We start from the raw sequence: 18,200 nt of genomic DNA on the forward strand, positions 1-18,200 counted from the left end.
CTTCAAAATTCCTTTTGTCTTTAATGTTTTCCATTTTTATTATGACGTGTCTCGCTGTGGGTCCTCTGGGGTTCATCTTGCTTGGGACTCTCTGTGTTTCCTGTACTTGACTTTTTCCTTCACCAGTTTAGGGAAGTTTTCTGTCAGTATTTCTTCAGACAGGTTCTCTATTCCTTTCTCTGATTCTTTTCCTTCCAGTACCCCTATAATACAAATGTTGTTATGTTTTGTATTGTCCCACAGCTTCCTTAAACTCTCCTCCTGCTTTTTAAAATTTTTTTCCATTTGCTGCTCTATTTGGGTGTTTTTCTCTACCTTATATTCTAATTCACTGATTCAGTCTTCAGTCTACTGTTGAACCCTTCTAAGGTATTTTTCATATCAGCTATATCATTCTTTATTTCCTCTTGATTTTTATGCATAGCTTCTATCTCTTTATGTGTAGATCTTACTCTTTTTCTAAGCTGAAGTAATTCCCAGTGAGCTCTTCATAATTCTTACTAAGTTGCTTGTAGTTCTCACCAAATTGTTTGAGCACCCTTAAAATCATTGCTTTGAATTTGTTATCTGACAAGTTGCTATTTTCCATTTTCTGTAATTTTCCGATGATTCTTCTTTTTCTTTTGAGTGTTGTTTTTTGTCTCCCCATTTTAGCTGTCTGGTACCTCTAGACCCAGTGAGGGATATTTGGATGTGTAGGCAGCTCACTGTATATCAAATAAGGGTGTTGTGCCTCCCAGACTGTTCTGTTGCATGTCACATCCTGCCTGCGGTGGATCCTGGAGGATTGACTACTGGGGGCTGGTTTTGGTGTGTCCTAGTAGGTGCTACTGCTGGATTGCCTTGGGCCCTCTGAAGCTGTGTTCCCCACTGGTCATTGGTGCCACTTGTAGCTGTATTGCTCGGGCCCTGCTGGAGCCACACTCCCAGCCCTCACTGTGGGCAGCTGGGTTGCACAGGCCTCTTGGAGCCCCAGCTCCCCACTGTTTTCGTGGGCCGCTGGGTCACACAGGTCCCTCTGGAGCCCCGGCTCCCCACCCATCCTAGGGGCAGTTGGGTCACACAGGTCCCTGTGGAGCCCTGGCTCCCTATTGCTCTTGTGGGTACCTTTGTAGCACAGGCACCTGTGGAAATCCAGGTCCCATGACAGCAGTCAGGGGCGCTGCTGCTCTCAGTTTTTAAAGGAAGGGAGGGAGGGAGGAAAGAAACCTGTTTCTTTATATCCAACCGGTTCTGGTCTCCTTGGTGGCCAGAAGCCCTGCTACTTTTCAGGGCTAGATATTACATGGCTACTGTTTTCAGCTCTGGTGCTCCAGGCTGGGAAGCCTAGCCTAGGATGGGCCCTCAATCCTCTTTGCAACTAATTCCCTTCCCCATGCAGCCAGGAGATTTCTCCTCTCTAGTCTCCTGCCACCCGTGGAAGCTGAGCCAGCCTCTCTTGTGATCTTGCTCTTCCCACCAGTGTCCAGATGGTTTCTGTTCTTCCTTTTTATAAGTCTCTTCCTCAGCTAGACTGCAGATGGTAATTCGGGGTGAATGTTACCCGTTTTAGTTTTATTTCTAGTCCGGCCCTGGGAGAAGTTGCAAGAAAGGTCTGTCTATTCAGTCATCTTCTCCAACAATTCTAATTTAAATTGCTGATTTGGATGCCATCATTTCCTTTGTAAACTATAATTTATAGTTTTAGCAAAAACTATACATTTATGTTTTATATACTCTTATACACATTATTTTGGTTAAAAAAGGAAATGTAGAGTCAACAAAGTAAAAATATATTAGAAAAAAAACTCTTGATAATCTTTTCTTAGATTATTTTGAATTTTCTTTGCACATATTCATATTATTTGTGAATAATAACAGTTTTGTTTCTTCTTTTCCACCGTCGTCTTCATTACTTCTTTTTCTTGCACAAGTACACTAACTAGGACCTCCAGTACAGTGTGAACCAGAAATTGCCATGGCAGCCATTCTTGTCTTGTTCTCAATATCAAAGGAAAGTTTTCAGTGTTTTATTATATAAGAATAATTTTTTCTGTAGGGTTTTGGTACATATTCTTAATCAAATTAAAGAAATTCTTTTCTGTTTCCTGTTTGCTAAGGGATTTTGGTTATGTGGGTGTTTTTTAAAAATCATGAGTGTATGAGTTCTGTTGTAACAGTTCCTTTTGTAGCCGTCTAAGATCAAGATTTTTTTCTTTAATTTGTTAATGTGTTGAATTATATTGATTTTCTAATCTCAGTTGACTTTTTACTCCTGATATAAACCTGACTTGGTAAAGGTCCTATTTATATACTGTTCGATTCGCTTATTTAGAGTTTTTGCATTATATTCATGAATCATATTGGCTAATAATTTCCTTTTATATATTGAACTTTTCAGATTTTGGTACCAAGATTATTCTGACTCTGGAAGGATTGATGTAGTATTAGAACTTTCTTTGTATGTTTGATAGAATTCACTGATGCAACCATCTGAGTCTAGAATGTTTTATGGATATGTATATTTGACCACTGATTTGCTTTTTTAACAGTCAAAGGACATTTAAGGTCTTCTGTTTTCTTCTTGAGTTACTTTTGATTAATTACAGTTTCCTAAGAATTAGTCCATTTCATCTAACTTCTATATTCTAACAAATATATTGGTATAAAGTTCACAATATATAAATTTGTAAATTGCTTAATTTTGTAATGAGGTATAATTTACATGTAGTGAAATGCACAGATCTTAGATGTACAGTTCAATCAGTTTGACAAATGTACATGTTTGTGTAATCTACACTCCTTTGAAGGTAAGAAAACATTTCTGTGAATTTAGAAAGTTCTCGTGTTCTTTCCCACTTCCTGACCCCAAGGAACCCTATTCTGATTCTGTCACCACAGACTAGTTTTGCATATTCTAGACATCACAGAAATGGAACCATGTGGTAGATACTCCTCGATATCTGGCTTGTTTTATTCAGGATACATCCAAGTTGTTGTGTGTACCATGAGGTCTTTTTTATGTGAATATGCAGTTGTATAACTGTATCATAGTTTATTCATTTTTTTTTATTGATTAATTTTTGTTACAGATGATTCTCCTTTTTTCCCCCACTGATTCCCTCCTCCTCCTCCCCTCCCTGCCCCTTCCCCAGATTGTTGTCCATGTCCACTGTTCATGCATACATGCATATAAGTTCTGTGGTTCATCCCTCCCCCACCTCCCCACTCCTTAGGGGATTGTCAGTCTGCACCCCGCTTCCGCGTCTCTGGGACTACCCCATTCCTCAAACTGTTATATTCATTATATTCCACAAATAAGTGAGATCATATGAAATTTGTCTTTCTCTGTTTGGCTTGTTTCACTTAGGATGATACTTTCCAGGTCCCTCCATATAGTCTCAAAGGATAAGAGATCTTTCTTTCCTACCGCTGTGTAGTACTCCATTGTATATATGTACCACAGCCTTTTGATCCATTCGTCTACTGATGGGCACTTGGGCTGTTTCCAGATCTTAGCGATTGTAAATAGTGCTGCTACAAAGATGGGGGTACATATATTCCTTCTGATTGGTGTTTCAGACTTCTTAGGGTATATTCCTAGAAGTGGGATCACTGGGTCAATGGAAGATCAATTTTTAATTTTTTGAGGTGACACCACATTGTTTTCCATAGTGGCTGCACCAGTCTGCATTCCCACCAGCAGTGTACTAGAGTCCCCTTTTCTCCACACCCTCGCCAACACTTGTTGTTTGATGATTTGTTGATGGCGGCCATTCTGACAGGTGTGAGGTGATACCTCATTGTTGTTTTGATTTGCGTCTCTCTGATAATTAGTGATGATGAGCATTTCTTCATATGTTTCTTAGCCATTTGTATGTCCTGTTTGTAGAGGTGTCTATTTAGTTCCTCTGCCCATTTTTTAATTGGATTCTTTGTCTTCCTTTTGTGGAGTTGTATGAGCACTCTATATGTATTGGAAATTAACCCCTTATCTGAAATTAACCCCTTATCATTGGCAATTATGCTCTCCCATACAGTGGGTAGCCTTTCCATTTTGATGATTGTATCTTTCGCTGTGCAGAAGCTTTTGAGTTTGATGTAGTCCCATGTGTTCATTTTCTCCTTTGTTTCTATTGCCTTAGGTGATGTGTCAGTAAAAATTCTGCTGCGTATGATGTCTGAGATTTTGTTGCCCAGAGTCTCCTCTAGGATTTTTATGGATTCATGAGTTACATTTAAGTCTTTTATCCATTTTGAGTTTATTTTGGTGTAGGGTGTAAGTTGAGGGTCTAGTTTCATTTTTCTGCAAGTAGCTGTCCAATTTTCCCAGCACCATTTATTAAAGAGGCTGTCCTTACTCCACTGTATGCTCTTGCCATCTTTGTCAAATATTAATTGAGCATATTGCCTTGGGTCCTTTTCTGGGTTCTCTGTTCTGTTCCACTGGTCTATATACCTGTTCTTGTGCCAGTACCAGGCTCTTTTGATTATAGTGGCTTTGTAGTATAACCTGAAATCTGGTATTGTGATCCCTCCAACTTTGTTCTTCCTTTTCAAGATTGCTGTGGCTATTGGAGGCCTTTTTTGATTCCATATGAACTTTTGAAGTAGTTGTTCTAATTCTGTGAAGTGTGCCATTGGTATTTTGATGGGGATTGCGTTGAATCTATAGATTGCTTTGGGTAATATGGACATTTTAATGATGTTAATTCTCCCAATCCATGAACAGGGTATGTGCTTCCATTTTTTTATATCTTGCTCTATTTCTTTTTTCAAATGACCTGTAGTTGTCTGCGAATAGGTCCTTTATTTCTTTGGTTAAGTTTATTCCTAGGTATCTTAATTTTTTTGCCGCAATGGTAAATGGGATTGTTTGCTTAGTTTCTCTTTCTGTGAGTTCATCATTGGTGTATAAGAATGCCATCGATTTCTTGATGTTAATTTTGTATCCTGCTACTTTGCCAAATTCATTTATTAAGTCTAGTAAACGTTTGGTAGAGTCTTTGGGGTTTTCTATGTACAGTATCATGTCATCTGCAAATAATGACAGTTTCACTTCCTCCTTTCCTATTTGGATCCCTTTTATTTTTTCTTCCTGTCGGATTGCTGTGGCTAAGACTTCCAGTACTATGTTAAATAGGAGTGGTGAAAGTGGGCATCCTTGCCTTGTTCCTGTTCTTAAGGAAAATGCTTTTAGTTTTTGCCCATTGAGTATGATGTTGGCTGTAGGTCTTTCATATATGGCCTTTATTATGTCTAGATATGATCCCTCTATTCCCACACTGATGAGCATTTTTATCAGAAATGGATGCTGGATTTTGTTGGCTTTTTCAGCATCTATTGATATAATCATGTGGTTTTTATTCTTCATTTTATTTATGTGGTGTATCACATTTATGGATTTGCGAATATTGTACCAGCCTTGCATCCCTGGGATGAATCCCACTTGGTCATGTTGGATAATTTTTCTGGTGTATTGCTGGATTCGATTTGCTAGTATTTTGTTCAGGATTTTGGCATCTATGTTCTTCAGGGATATTGGCCTGTAGTTTTCTTTCTTTGTTGTGTCTTTTTCTGGTTTTGGAATTAGAATTATGGTGCTTCATAAAACGAGTTTGGAAGTCTTCCTTCTTCTTGAATTTTTTGAAATAGTTTGAGGAGAATGGGTATTAGTTCTTCTTTGAATGTTCGGTAAAATTCCCCCGTGAAGCCATCCGGGCCTGGGCTTTTGTTTGCTGGAAGAGTCTTGATTACATCTTCAATTTCTTCTGTTGTTATTGTTCTGTTCAAGTTTTCAATCTCTTCCTGATCCAGTTTTGGGAGACTATGTGTTTCTAGAAATTTGTCCATTTCGCTTAGATTTTCGAATTTGTTGCCGTATAATTGTTCATAGTAGTTGTTAACGATCTTTTGTATTTCTGTGGTGTCAGTTGTTATCTCTCCTCTTTCATTTCTGATTTTATGTATTTGGGTTCTCTCTCTTTGTTTCTTGGTGAGTCTATCTAAGGGTCCATCAATCTTGTTTATCTTTTCAAAAAACCAGCTCTTTGTTTTATTGATCCTTGAATTGTTTTTTTGGTCTCTATGTCATTTATTTCTGCTCTGATCTTTACTATTTTCTTCCTTCTACTTGCTCTGGGGTTTTCTTTTTGTTTACTCTCTAGTTCTTTAAGTTGTGAGGTTAGGTAGTCTATTAGAGATTTTTCTTCTTTTTTGAGGTAGGCCTGTAGTGCTATGAACTTCCCTCTCAGAACTGCTTTCACTGCATCCCATAGATTTTGTATTGTTGTGTCCTCATTTTCATTGGTTTCCAGGAAGTTTTTGATTTCTTCCTTGATCTCCTCGGTGACCCATTCATTGTGTAATAACATTCTATTTAGCTTCCATGTGTTAAAATGTCTTTGTATGTTCTTCTTGCAATTGATTTCCAGTTTCATACCATTGTGGTCTAAGAAGATGCTTGTTATAATTTTAGTCTTCTTGAACTTGTAGAGAATTAGTTTGTGCCCTAACATGTGGTCTGTCTTTGAGAATGTTCCATGTGCACTTGAGAAGAATGTGAATTCTGTAGTGTTGGGGTGTAGTTCTCTGTAGATATCTATTAAATCCATTTGGTCTGGTGCTTCATTTAGAGTCTCTGTTTCCTTGCTAATTTTTTGTCTAGAGGATCTATTCAGTGATGTGAGCGGGGTGTTGAAGTCCCCTGCTATGATTGTATTGCTATCGATTTCTCCTTTGAAGTCCTCCAATAGTTTTTTAATATATTTTGGTGCTCCTATATTGGGTGCATATATGTTTATCAAGGTTATATCTTCCTGTTGGATAGATCCTTTCAATATTACGTAGTGGCCTTCTTTGTCTCTTTTATGGCCTTCAATCTGAAGTCTATTTTATCAGATATAAGTATTGCTACCCCAGTTTTTCTTCTTTTCCATTTGCTTGAAACATTTTTTTCCATCCCTTCACTTTCAATCTATGTGAGTCTTTTGTTGTGAGGTGGGTCTCTTGTAAACAACATATAGATGAGTCATGCTTTCTTATCCAATCAGCAACTCTGTGTCTTTTTATGGGAGCATACAGTCTATTTATATTTAAGGTGGTTATTGATATGTACTTATTTATTGCCATTTTTGTTTAGTGTGTTTCTATTTTCCTTCCAATTTCTCCTGGTAATTACAGCAGTCCTTTTAACATTTCTTGCAGTGCTGGTTTAGTGCTAATGTATTCCCTTAGCCTTTTTATGTCTGAAAAGCTCTTTATTTGACCTTCTATTTTGAATGATAACCTTGCTGGGTAGAGTAGTCTTGGAATCAGATCCTTGTTTTTCATGACCTTGATTACTTCATGCCATTCCCTTCTAGCCTGTAGTGTTTCTTGTGAAAAGTCAGCTGAGAGCCTTATGGGGTTTCCTTTGTAGGTAACCTGTTTCTTATCTCTTGCTGCTTTTAGGGTTCTCTCTCTGTCTTTAATTTTTGGCAGTTTGATTACTATGTGTCCTGGTGTGGGCCTGTTTGGGTTCTTCTTACTTGGGGCTCTCTGAGCTTCTTGAACTTGAATGCCTTCTTCCTTCACCAAATTAGGGAAGTTTTCTGTCACTATTTCTTTGAATATATTCTCTAGCCCTCGCTTACTTTCTTCTGCTTTAGGGACTCCTATGATGCGAATATTATTCCGTTTCCAGTTGTCCCACAGTTCTCTTAAGCTCTCTTCCTGTTTTTTCATCGATTTTTTCCTTTTGGTTTTCTGATTGATTGATTTCTTCTAGCCTGTCTTCTAATTCACTGATCCGGTCCTCAGCTTCCCCTACTGTGCTTTTCAGACCTTCCAATGTGTTTTTCATTTCTGATATGTCATTCTTCATTTCTTCCTGTTGGTTTTTCATTTCCATCTGGTTTATTTTCAGCATTTCTATGTCTTTACTCATGTTGCTCATGTCCTTACACATGCCGTTGAGCTTCCTCAACATCATGGCTCTAAATTCTAGTTCTGTTAACTTGCTTAACTGCACCTCATTTATTTCATCTTCTGTAGAGGTCTCTTGTTCTTTCATTTGGCTTTTGTTTCTGTTTCTCACCATTTTGGTTATCACAGTGGGCTTTGGAGTCTGCCAAGTTTTCCCAGTGGGTGTTGGTGTTCTGCTGTTTGTGGCTCCCTCTCCTGGGTTTGGATGCACCAGGGAGGACCCACTTTAAACACTACCGTCAAGTCTTAGCCTTTCTGGTTAGTGTTGCACGCCCAGGGAATGGTAGTTATCCTCTAGCTTTTTTTTTTTTTTTTGCCTGGAGGCTATTTGTAGAGGTCACCTGCAGACCTTTGGTGTCTGAGTTGCCTGGATAACTCCCTCAGGTGCTCAGTGTATGAGGATTTCTTGAGAGTGAGGCAAGTGTTCGTTGTTAATGGGCCTCAGTTAGCATTTCAATGGCCACCAGGTGGGGTTGAATCTCTGAGGGAGGGGCCACCACCTCTCCCCAGGGCCCTGAGAAAAAGTAAAATGACCACAGTCCTGCGTGGCTGCACTCAGCGAAAGCTCTTAGCACCCTCCAAAACCCGAGTGTCCCCACACAGTTCCAGTCCAGTCTGCCCTCCTTCCGCCGGATCCCAAGGTGAGTGGCTGCTGCCAATTTAGCCTCCGTCCGGACTCTGCGTCCTGGAGCCACCTGGGACTTTTAACCCGAGGGCACTGCTTCCAGCCAAGGGCGGCTGCGGCTGTGGCACCAGCTGAGAGGGTTGCACTCAGCAGAAGCCCCAGGACTGAGCCGCGGTAGCGGGACACTGCAGAGGTGGCAGTAGCGTCTAGCACAGTCCCCTGGTCCAAGCGAGTTCGCGCGGCCCGCTGAGGGCTTAGCACTCAGAGTTCGCAGGACTCAGCCTTGGTAGCAGAATCCCGCCAAGTCCCCTGTTCTCCAGGAGTCTGTGTGGCTCCATCCGAGAGCTTAGCAGGCTACAGCGTTCCCCGGGCCCATGCAGGGTGGCAATGGAGGCGGTGGGAGTAATTTCCCGCCGAGTTCCCTGGCCCCCCCTGGTCTTCGGGAGACTGTGCGGCTCCAGCCGAGAGCTTAGCAGGCTACAGAGTTCCCAGGGCCCATGCAGGGTCGCAAGGGAGACGGTAGGATTAATTTCCCGCCAAGTTCCCTGGTCCCGCCGAGTTTCCTGGGGCCCTCATGTCTGTGCGGCTCCATCGGAGAGTTTAGCAGGCTACAGAGTTCCCAGGGCCCATGCAGGGTCGCAAGGGAGATGGTAGGATTAATTTCCCACCGAGTTCTCTTGTCCCGCCGAGTTCCCTGGTCTCCGCGAGTCTGTGCGGCTCCAGCCCAGCAGAGAGTTTAGCAGGCTGCAGAGTTCCCAGGTCCCATGCAGGGTGGCAAGGGAGACGGTAGGAGTAACTTCCAGCCGAGTTCCCTGGCCCCGCCGAGTCTCCTGGTCTTTGGGAGACTGTGCGACTCCAGCCGAGAGCTTAGCAGGCTACAGAGTTCCCAGGGCCCATGCAGGGTCGCAAGGGAGACGGTAGGAGCAATTTCCAGCCGAGTTCCCTGGTCCCACCGAGTCCCCTGGTCTCTGCGAGTCTGTGTGGCTCCAGCGGAGAGTTTAGCAGGCTACAGAGTTCCCAGGGCCCATGCAGGGTGGGAAGGGAGGCGGTAGGAGTAACTTCCTGCCAAGTTCCCTGGTCGCACCGAGTTCCTTGGGGCCCGTGAGTTTGTGCGGCTCCAGCGGAGAGTTTAGCTGGCTACAGAGTTCCCAGGGCCCATGCAGGGTGGGAAGGGGGGCGGTAGCAGTAACTTCCAGCCGAGTTCCCCGGCCCCTGCCCAGGCCGCTGCGGACCCTGGGCTCTCGGTCCCCTCTCGCGTCCTCGCAAGCCTACCAGGATTGAGTGGGTGTTTCTGGTTAAGTGGTCCTCCAAGATGTCTTTTGGCTGCCCTTTCCTGACGATTTGCCTTTATTTTCGTTGTAAATCCAGTTTGGTCTTGGGAGATGGTCTGTGTCGCTCCATTCACTTCGCCGCCATTTTCTAGATCTAGTTTATTCATTTTCCTCTGGCTGGACACCTAGGCTTTTTTCAGTATGGGATAAGTGTGACTTAAACTCCTATGAAGATTTCTGGAATAAGGCCTTTTATGGACATGTATTTTCATTTCTTATGGGTAAATAAATAGCTAACAGTGAAACTGCTTGGTCCTAGGATAGTTTCTATGTTTATCTCTTTGAGCAACAGCCAAACTTCTAATTGATTGTATCACTTTATATTTCCACCAGCCATGCCTGAGAGTTTTGGTTGTTCCATATCCTCAACAACATTTGGGGTTGGTTTTTCATTTTAGCCATTCTGATACATATGTAGTAGTATTTTATTATGGTTTTAATTTGCATCTTTCTGATGACTAATGTTGAGCATATTTTTCTTTTTTATTGTTTTTTAATATATTTTCCCATATGATTTTTCTGTTTGAGTCTTTGGCTCATTGCCTGTTGGGTTATTTGAACTTATATTCTTGAACGGCAGGAGTTCTGTATATATTTGGGTATATTCCTTTTTTTTAGATATATGTATTGTGAATATTTTCTTCCCAAAATAAATTTATTTTTAAGGCATATTTTGATGAGCAGCAATAGTTTTAAAACTTTTTATAAAGTCCAGTTTATCAAGTTTTTGTTTTATGGTTAATGCTTTCTGTGTGCTTATAAGAAATCTTTGCTTGCCTAAAAGTTGTGAAGATATTCTCCTATATTTTCTTTGTGAAGCTTAATAGTTTTATCTTTTATGTTTAGGTCTGTAATCCATCTTGAATTAATTTTTGTTTATGGTGTGAGGTAGGAATTAAGGTTATTTTTCTTCCATATGGGTATTCAGTACCATTTATAGCAAAGACTTCCCTTTCTCCACTAAATTGCTTTGGTGCCTTTGTTGAAATTTGACCGATTAGTTTTCAGTCTGTTTCTGCACCCTTTATTCCACTGATCATTTGTCTCCTCTAACCAGCACCACATCGTTTTGATTATTGAAGCTTTACAGTAAATCTTGGACCAGGTTCAGTAAGTCCTCTAACTTTGTTTAGGTCCTTTACAATTTTATATAAATTTAAAACGCAGCTTGCCAGTTTTTTAAAAGACTTCAGGGATTTTGATTGACCTTGCAGTGATTACACAGATCAGTTTGGAAGAATTGACATCCTAGTGATATTGATTTTTCTAATACATGAATATCCTATATCTTTTTTTACGTATTCTTTAGTTTCTCGCAGCAATATATTATCATTTTGCTCTAGAAGTCTTTTATGTACTTTGCTAAATTTATCTTTAGTTTTTTAAGCTATTGTAAATGGCATTGGAACATTTTAACTTTCAGTGGTTAGTTGGTAGTACATAGAAATACAAATGACTTTTGTATATTGACCTAGTGGATTCTTAGGATTTATGTCTGCATATCAAACCTGTTGGTTTCTTCTTTCCAATCTACATGCTTTTTATTTCTTTTTCTTGCCTTATTGCACTGGTTAAGACCTCCAGTGCAGTGTTGAATAAAAATTGTGAGTACACATCCTCACCTTACTCAGATCTTAGGGATGTCCTAGGCATTCAGTTTTTTATGATTACTAGGATGTAAACTGATGTTTGTTTACAGATGCCTTTTATCAAGTTGGGGAAGCTCTCTTTTATTCTTAATGTGCTGTGGATTTAATTAAAATCGTCAAGGATGTTCTATCAAATGATTTTTTCACATCTGTTGGGATGATAAAATTGTTTTCTTCTTTATTGTGTTAATATGACAAATTGCATTGATTTATTTTTGTATGTTAAACCAAATTTGTATTTCTTGGACAAACCTCACTTAGTCGTGATCTGTTATCCTTTTTATATATGGTTATATTTGATTTGATAAAATTTTGTTAAAGATTTTGCATCTATGTTCTTGGGGATATTGGCTTATAATTCTATTTAAATATTCTTGTTTGATTTTAGTGTCAGATGTTTATGCTGGCCTCATAAAAAGGGGTTGGAAAGGCTCCTTTCTCTTTTTTCTGGAAGAATTTGTATACCACTAATGTTAATTCTTATATGTGTTCAGTAGATTTTATAAGTGAAGTCATCTGGGTCTGGAGTTAATTAATACAAAGTTTATAAATTGTGAATTCAGTTTCCGTAATGAGTGTAGGGTATATTAGTCAACTAGAGCTGCCATAACATAATACTACAGATAAGGTAGCTTAGGCAAAGGAATTTAGTTTCTCACAGTTCTGGAGGCCAGAAGTCTGAGACCAAAGTGTCAGTAGATTTGGCTTCTTCTAGGCCTCTCTCCTTGGCTTGCAGATGGTTGGTTGCCTTCTTTCTTTGTCTTCACATAATTCCTTCTCAGTCTACACTGTGTGTGTTCTAATATGGACACTAGTCATATTAGATTAGGGCCTATCCTAATGACCTCATTTTTCTTAAAGGTCCTGTCTTCCAATCAGTCATATTTTGAGGTTTTGAGGGTTAGGTATTGTGGTGATCATTTTGCAGTATATACAAATATCAAATCATTAAGTTGTACACCTGAAACTAATGTTATATATCGGTTATACCTCAATTTAAAAATGCATCTTGATCTAAATAAAAAACAGAAATCTATTTAATCTAAGCTGTAAAATTTATTGGCATAGAACATTCATAATAGTTATTAGTATTTTAATGTCTGAAGGAACTATATTGATGTTTCTTCTTTAATTCCTGATATTGATAATTTGAGTGTTTGATCTCTCTCTCAATATAGGTTTTGTTAGCAATTGGTCGTGATTCCTCTACAAGGAAAATAGGGTTGGAGAAGATTGGTGTCAAAATCAATGAGAAGTATGTACATGTGGGATCATTACATTATTGATGCACAAAGCAAAATGTTTCTATAGGTCACCTCTTAGTTTTCTCATTTAATTACTAAGATGTAAAGTGTTAATGCTTTAAATTTATTTCATAGTAATTATTGTTCCAACTCTGTTACCAATTTTTCATTAATCAGTAACTCTTTGTTGTGTGCCTTAAAGAGCTCATGCATGATTAAAAAACAACTGTGGAAATGTATTCACCTGCTATCTGATTTAGAGTGAATTTTATATCCTTGGTCAGGCAAGGAGAAAAATTGCAAATCTCTAAGTGCAATTCTGGGGGAAATCTGTGACTATCCTCAACATCCAAAAAACAAGCTGGGTCTGGCACGTGTGGCTCAGTGGTTGAGCGTCCACCCATGCACCAAGAGGTTGCCGGTTCGATTTCTGGTCAGGACAAAAAACAAGCTGGTTCATAAGCCAGCAAGGTATTTTTTGGAGCTACAGAAACCTTTGTTATTGTAAGCCTTTGATCTTACAGACAGGTAATGACCCTGAGGTATATGAATTTTTAGAGGGTGGTTTTCTTCTCTGTGTATTTAGTTCTCTTAGAATAGTGTTAGTCATCCAGCAGTATAGAGTTTGTCATAATACTTGTTTTTTTCCTTTCAAAATCTAATAGGAGTGGCAAGATACCAGTAAATGACATGGAACAGACCAACGTGCCCTATGTTTATGCTGTTGGAGATGTTCTGGAAGGTAAACTTGAGCTCACTCCCGTCGCCATACAGGCAGGCAAGTTGTTGGCTCGAAGACTTTTTGGGGGTCGTTTAGAAAAGGTAAGTTTTTACTGTTGTTTTTGAGATAATATCTAAATAAAAATTATGACTTAAAAAAATCAGTACAAATAAAACTTGTGTGCTTATTTTGCAAGTAAAGGGTTTTGCACAAATAAATCATTTGTAGTTGACGTATTTATTATTTACTAATGATTTTCAAAAATATTTTTTGAATATCTGTATGTGCAAGATTTTGTGCTGCAAGATATACAAAGGAACTGGCATGGTTCCAGCATCAGTGGGCTTACTAGGTAGGTGGGGGTCATGAGTAAGAGGAGGAGCAGTTGACTCTGACTCAAGAGATCCAAAGAGGACTCCCCGGTAGACGGTCGCACTGTCACAGGAACACTCAGAGGGGATGGGGATGCTGGCTCTGGCTTTAGTGCCTGCTTAGTGTGTCAACCTCTTCAAGTCATTTCCCTTTTCTTCAACCTCATTTTTACCATCTGCAAAGTTTATGGTTTGAATCAGGTGATTTCTGCAGTCTCTTTCACCTTTCATATGGTCTTTGGTAAAAGATTTGGGATGGGTTTTATAAGATGAACAATTTAAGATCAGAAAAAGAAAACAAATATGACAATAATAACTCAGAAATCTGAGTCAAAGGGTAATATGAGTGATTGTTACTATTTTTTCTGTGGTTTGACATTTAAGATTGAGGAAGCAAAGGGCTCTTGTAATAATTAGACAACTCAAAAGCCCAGAGTTCTGCAATGCTTGGTTTGTTCTAAGACTATGAGCACTCTCTCAGGAGTTCCTAGCTGGGGTTAGTCATGCTCTGCTCCATCAGGAGCACTGTGGACATGCAGAAGTGTTGGCAGATGAAGAGTGACCAGGGAGGTGATTTTACTAGATGGGTGTCAAGAATGCTAATAGTTCTGTCACACACAAAGAATTTTATTATCAGTAATACTTAGAATATTTTGAGGTGTATGTAGGCAGAGCAATTGGTGACAGAGGAGTGCAACTGGAAATGAGGCTGGAAAATTGATTGATATCAGATCATCAGAAGTCTGTGATGGCACAGTAAAAAATTAGTAGGGCTTTCTTTAGGCAGTGGGAGTGGTTGAAGATATTTTCCCCAACTTTTCATATAGAAAGATGTCAAACCACAGAAAACCACTCATATTAATTACCCTTTCACTGAGATTTTTGAGTTATTATTCTTTTGTCATATTTGTTTTCTCCTTTTCTGAAGATGTGTGTGTGTGTGTATGTGTGCGTGTAAAATTCACGTACATCTTTTTCTGCAGAGCTATTTGAAATAAGTGGCAGATATCAATGAAGTTATGCTCCTAAATAGTTCAGCATGTATCTCCTAAAAACAAGGTATATTCACCTACATAACACAGTTCCATTACTGTGGCTGAGAATTCAACAAAAATGCAGTAATATTCACATTTCCTCAATTGTCTATTAGAATGTTTGTACGTGTTTTGATAAATACAGTACATCACTCTTCTGACTTTTAAGTCTCTTAATCTACTTTGGCTCTCTGCCTTGATTTACCTGTTTGCTTGTTTTACTTTTCATGCTTCAACTTTTGATGAATCCAGGCTACTTTTCCTGTAGAATGTCTCACATTCTGAATTTCTGATTGTTTTTTCATGATTAGGTTAAGGTGAAAAGTTTGGGGCACATATTCTTCATAAAGGATACTACATGCTGCTCATTTGATCACCCTAGGTGCCTTGGAAGGTCATGAATGAAAACCCTGTACATATGTGGGGATGTGGCACTGCTGACATTAATGGGTGGGGCCAAGAATGCTAACTGTACAAAGACGAAATTATCCCATCCAAAGTGCAATAGCATTTCAAGATGTATGGAAGCAGAGTAGTTGCCTAATGCTTTAAGAAGTTAGTCATGGTGGCAGTGGAATAGAGATTAGAAGACAGGTGTGTATGTGTGTGTGTGTGTGTGTGTGTAAAAAGTGAGAGGTTAATGGTACAGGACTGAAAGGAAAGCTACATGTAGGGCAAGATGAAGTCAGGTTCAGGTGTAGGAGATAGTGTAAGATGTGGAGAAAGTGTTGATTTTTCTTAATATGAAACGGGACAGAGGCATCTATTGAGGATGAGACTTCCACTGTAAGCCATAGGATATGGGATCGCTGCTGGTCAATAAATGGATTGATGAGCATTTGATGGCCTAAGAGAAGTCAGAAAACCAGGCAGTCCACATGGTTATGTGATTTTCTCTAGTCATGTTGGAAAAAAGAACACAGATGCTTTATGATTCACAGGGTAGCAAATGAAACATGGGATGGGAGCATATTTTCAGTTAAAGAGTCTAGGCTGATGCATATTGTACACAAATTACCTCATTTATGCAAGTGTACCTGGTGATGTTTTGATGTGTTTTTATTTTTGGGTAAAACAGAAAGTCACTCAAACTAGGTAAACGGGGAGTTTCTTATAAGGATCACACAGATGAATAAGTAAATTGCACAGTGACTTAGAACAAGGATCGTGCTAGTACTGGGCCTCACTGCAATTGGAACATGACTGGGTATGGGTGTCACAGTTGCTCTGGGGCCGTTGTACATGGATGGGGGCAGAGGGCTTCACAGGGTTCCCTTCCATTAGCCTGACTTGGCCATAACTCTGTTTTTTCCTATCACACTACCACCTGGAGAATCCTCTCTTTGTTCCTAGTTCATTTTCCTGCAAAAAAACAATTTGATGCAGCTCACTTTTTCCTGCATAGGTTTCTGACCAGCTTATGGATTATTTTTCTTTGGGTTAGATGTCACCCCTGACCTAATCTGTAACTTGTTGGCTGGGGTTTGGGGAGTGCCACCCCTTGAGGAGCTGTGGGTGGTCAGGCACAGAGACGTTCATCCCTGGTTATACCCTCCATTCTTTGTCCTTGCACACTATTTTCTCTCCACATACACAGTTTTAATGATGCTTCTGCCAGCGTGTTACAACTTTTCTCTATACGGTCACAAACACACTGTCTTCTCCAGGCAGGGATGCCACCTTCCCTCACACTCCCTTTCCCATGGGCAGATGCATGGAGCTTCTGGAAGGTTACATGTAGGGTTCAGAGTCCCAGTCTTCCTGTGCTGTCCACTTGTGCTGTGTCTTTCAGATAAGGGCTCTAAAGGTTTCCGTTGTAACCATGGGACTCATACAATCCTGGCCCCCAAGTACACATATGCCATCTCCCGTTGATGGTCCAGGGCAGTCACTAATTCCACACTATTGGGCTGCTTCTTTGTTCATCATCTCAGTGACACCATTAAATAAAATGGCCAAGCATTGGCTAAGCTTCAGGTGAAATAGTGTAATTCTTTGTCACCTGGTAGAGGTGGTCCAGGGTCATGGTGATGGAATTTAAAAAATTTATAAAGTGTCTGTAGGGGCAACAAAGTGTATGACCTTCTCTACTGAGTGGTTTTTCAGACCAGAAGTCTGAAGTTGGGGCACTGGGAGAGCCAGTCCTGTTCACTGGTCACTGGCCAGCACGTGGTATCTGCCCTGTGATCAGGGGATCACCCCATCTCCTTTAGTGTAACTTAGAATTCCCTGAAATGGTAATGTGTCAGAATCAGTCACACTGAACTGGACTTACTTAGTTTCCTTTTATAAATGTATGTAATAGAGATTTTTGTTGTAAAAAAAAAAAAGTGTCACAAAATAAGAACGTGTAATTTGTTTATCTTTCAGTGTGATTATATTAATGTTCCAACTACAGTGTTTACTCCTCTGGAATATGGCTGCTGTGGATTATCTGAAGAGAAAGCTATTGAAGTACATAAAAAAGAGAATCTAGAAGTAAGATGGTGTTTTGTTTACTTTTTAAGAATCTCTCTTTTAATCAGCTGTCTTCTCAGTCACTTTATTTTCATTTTGCAAGTTATTATAATGGTTATAGTGTAGGAAATCATCCTATTTTAGGAGAATTAGAAATTAAATAATTTAAACTCTGTTTCTCTTGCAAACTAATACAGTTTGGGAAACAGAAATGTATAATATATACATTAAGACTTTTGAATTACAAGTAACAAATATCTACTTGAGTAAGTGTACCACAAGGAAGCACAAGTTATTATTAGATCTTTTGGGAATGCAGAAATGTATCAAGGCCTTAGCAAGAGCTAAGAACCAGAAATTGGAAGACTTTAACTTGCTTGGGTTTGTATGTATGTTTGTGTGTGTGCATACAGTCCATTCTTCTGCTCCTGCACATACTCTATTTGCTCCTATAATGCACATGACAGCCAAAATATGACATTTCTTTTGCTCCTGATAGTTTATCTAATAGTTTTGGTCTTAAGAGGAACTGATTAACTTACTGTTTCTAAATCTCAGTTCGAAATTGGTCTGAGTTGGGTCAGTCATTCAACCACTTCCATTCAGTATGATAGTAGCCAGACTCCTGGAGCATCACATCAGCATGACTCTGGGAACCTACACTATCAGTGGACCCTAGGTGGGGAAGATGGGCAGTTCCCAGGGTTTTGGTGGACTGTGGACCATTCAGATTCTGACAAAGATATCCTCTCCATGTTTATTTCCACCTCCACTTCACCACTCTGCCGTTTAAACACAATAATCTTATATTTTCTTACATTTTG

General features: G+C 39.6%; 1 protein-coding gene across 6 annotated transcripts in view; it reads left to right on the forward strand.

Annotated features, from left to right (window-relative positions):
• The window catches only part of TXNRD3 (thioredoxin reductase 3), a 97,267-nt gene that overhangs the window by 74,733 nt on the left and 4,334 nt on the right, over positions 1-18,200 (forward strand). For all 6 annotated transcript variants that reach the window (XM_036245424.1, XM_036245419.1, XM_036245420.1 and 3 more), the window contains 3 exons: positions 12,728-12,804; positions 13,459-13,615; positions 17,290-17,397. In XM_036245424.1, the coding sequence (XP_036101317.1) occupies positions 12,728-12,804; positions 13,459-13,615; positions 17,290-17,397 (342 nt within the window). The remainder of the gene's footprint in view (positions 1-12,727; positions 12,805-13,458; positions 13,616-17,289; positions 17,398-18,200) is intronic.

Source organism: Molossus molossus, unplaced genomic scaffold, assembly GCF_014108415.1.
Source record: "Molossus molossus isolate mMolMol1 unplaced genomic scaffold, mMolMol1.p scaffold_m16_p_6, whole genome shotgun sequence".
In the NCBI taxonomy this organism is placed as follows: domain Eukaryota; kingdom Metazoa; phylum Chordata; class Mammalia; order Chiroptera; family Molossidae; genus Molossus; species Molossus molossus.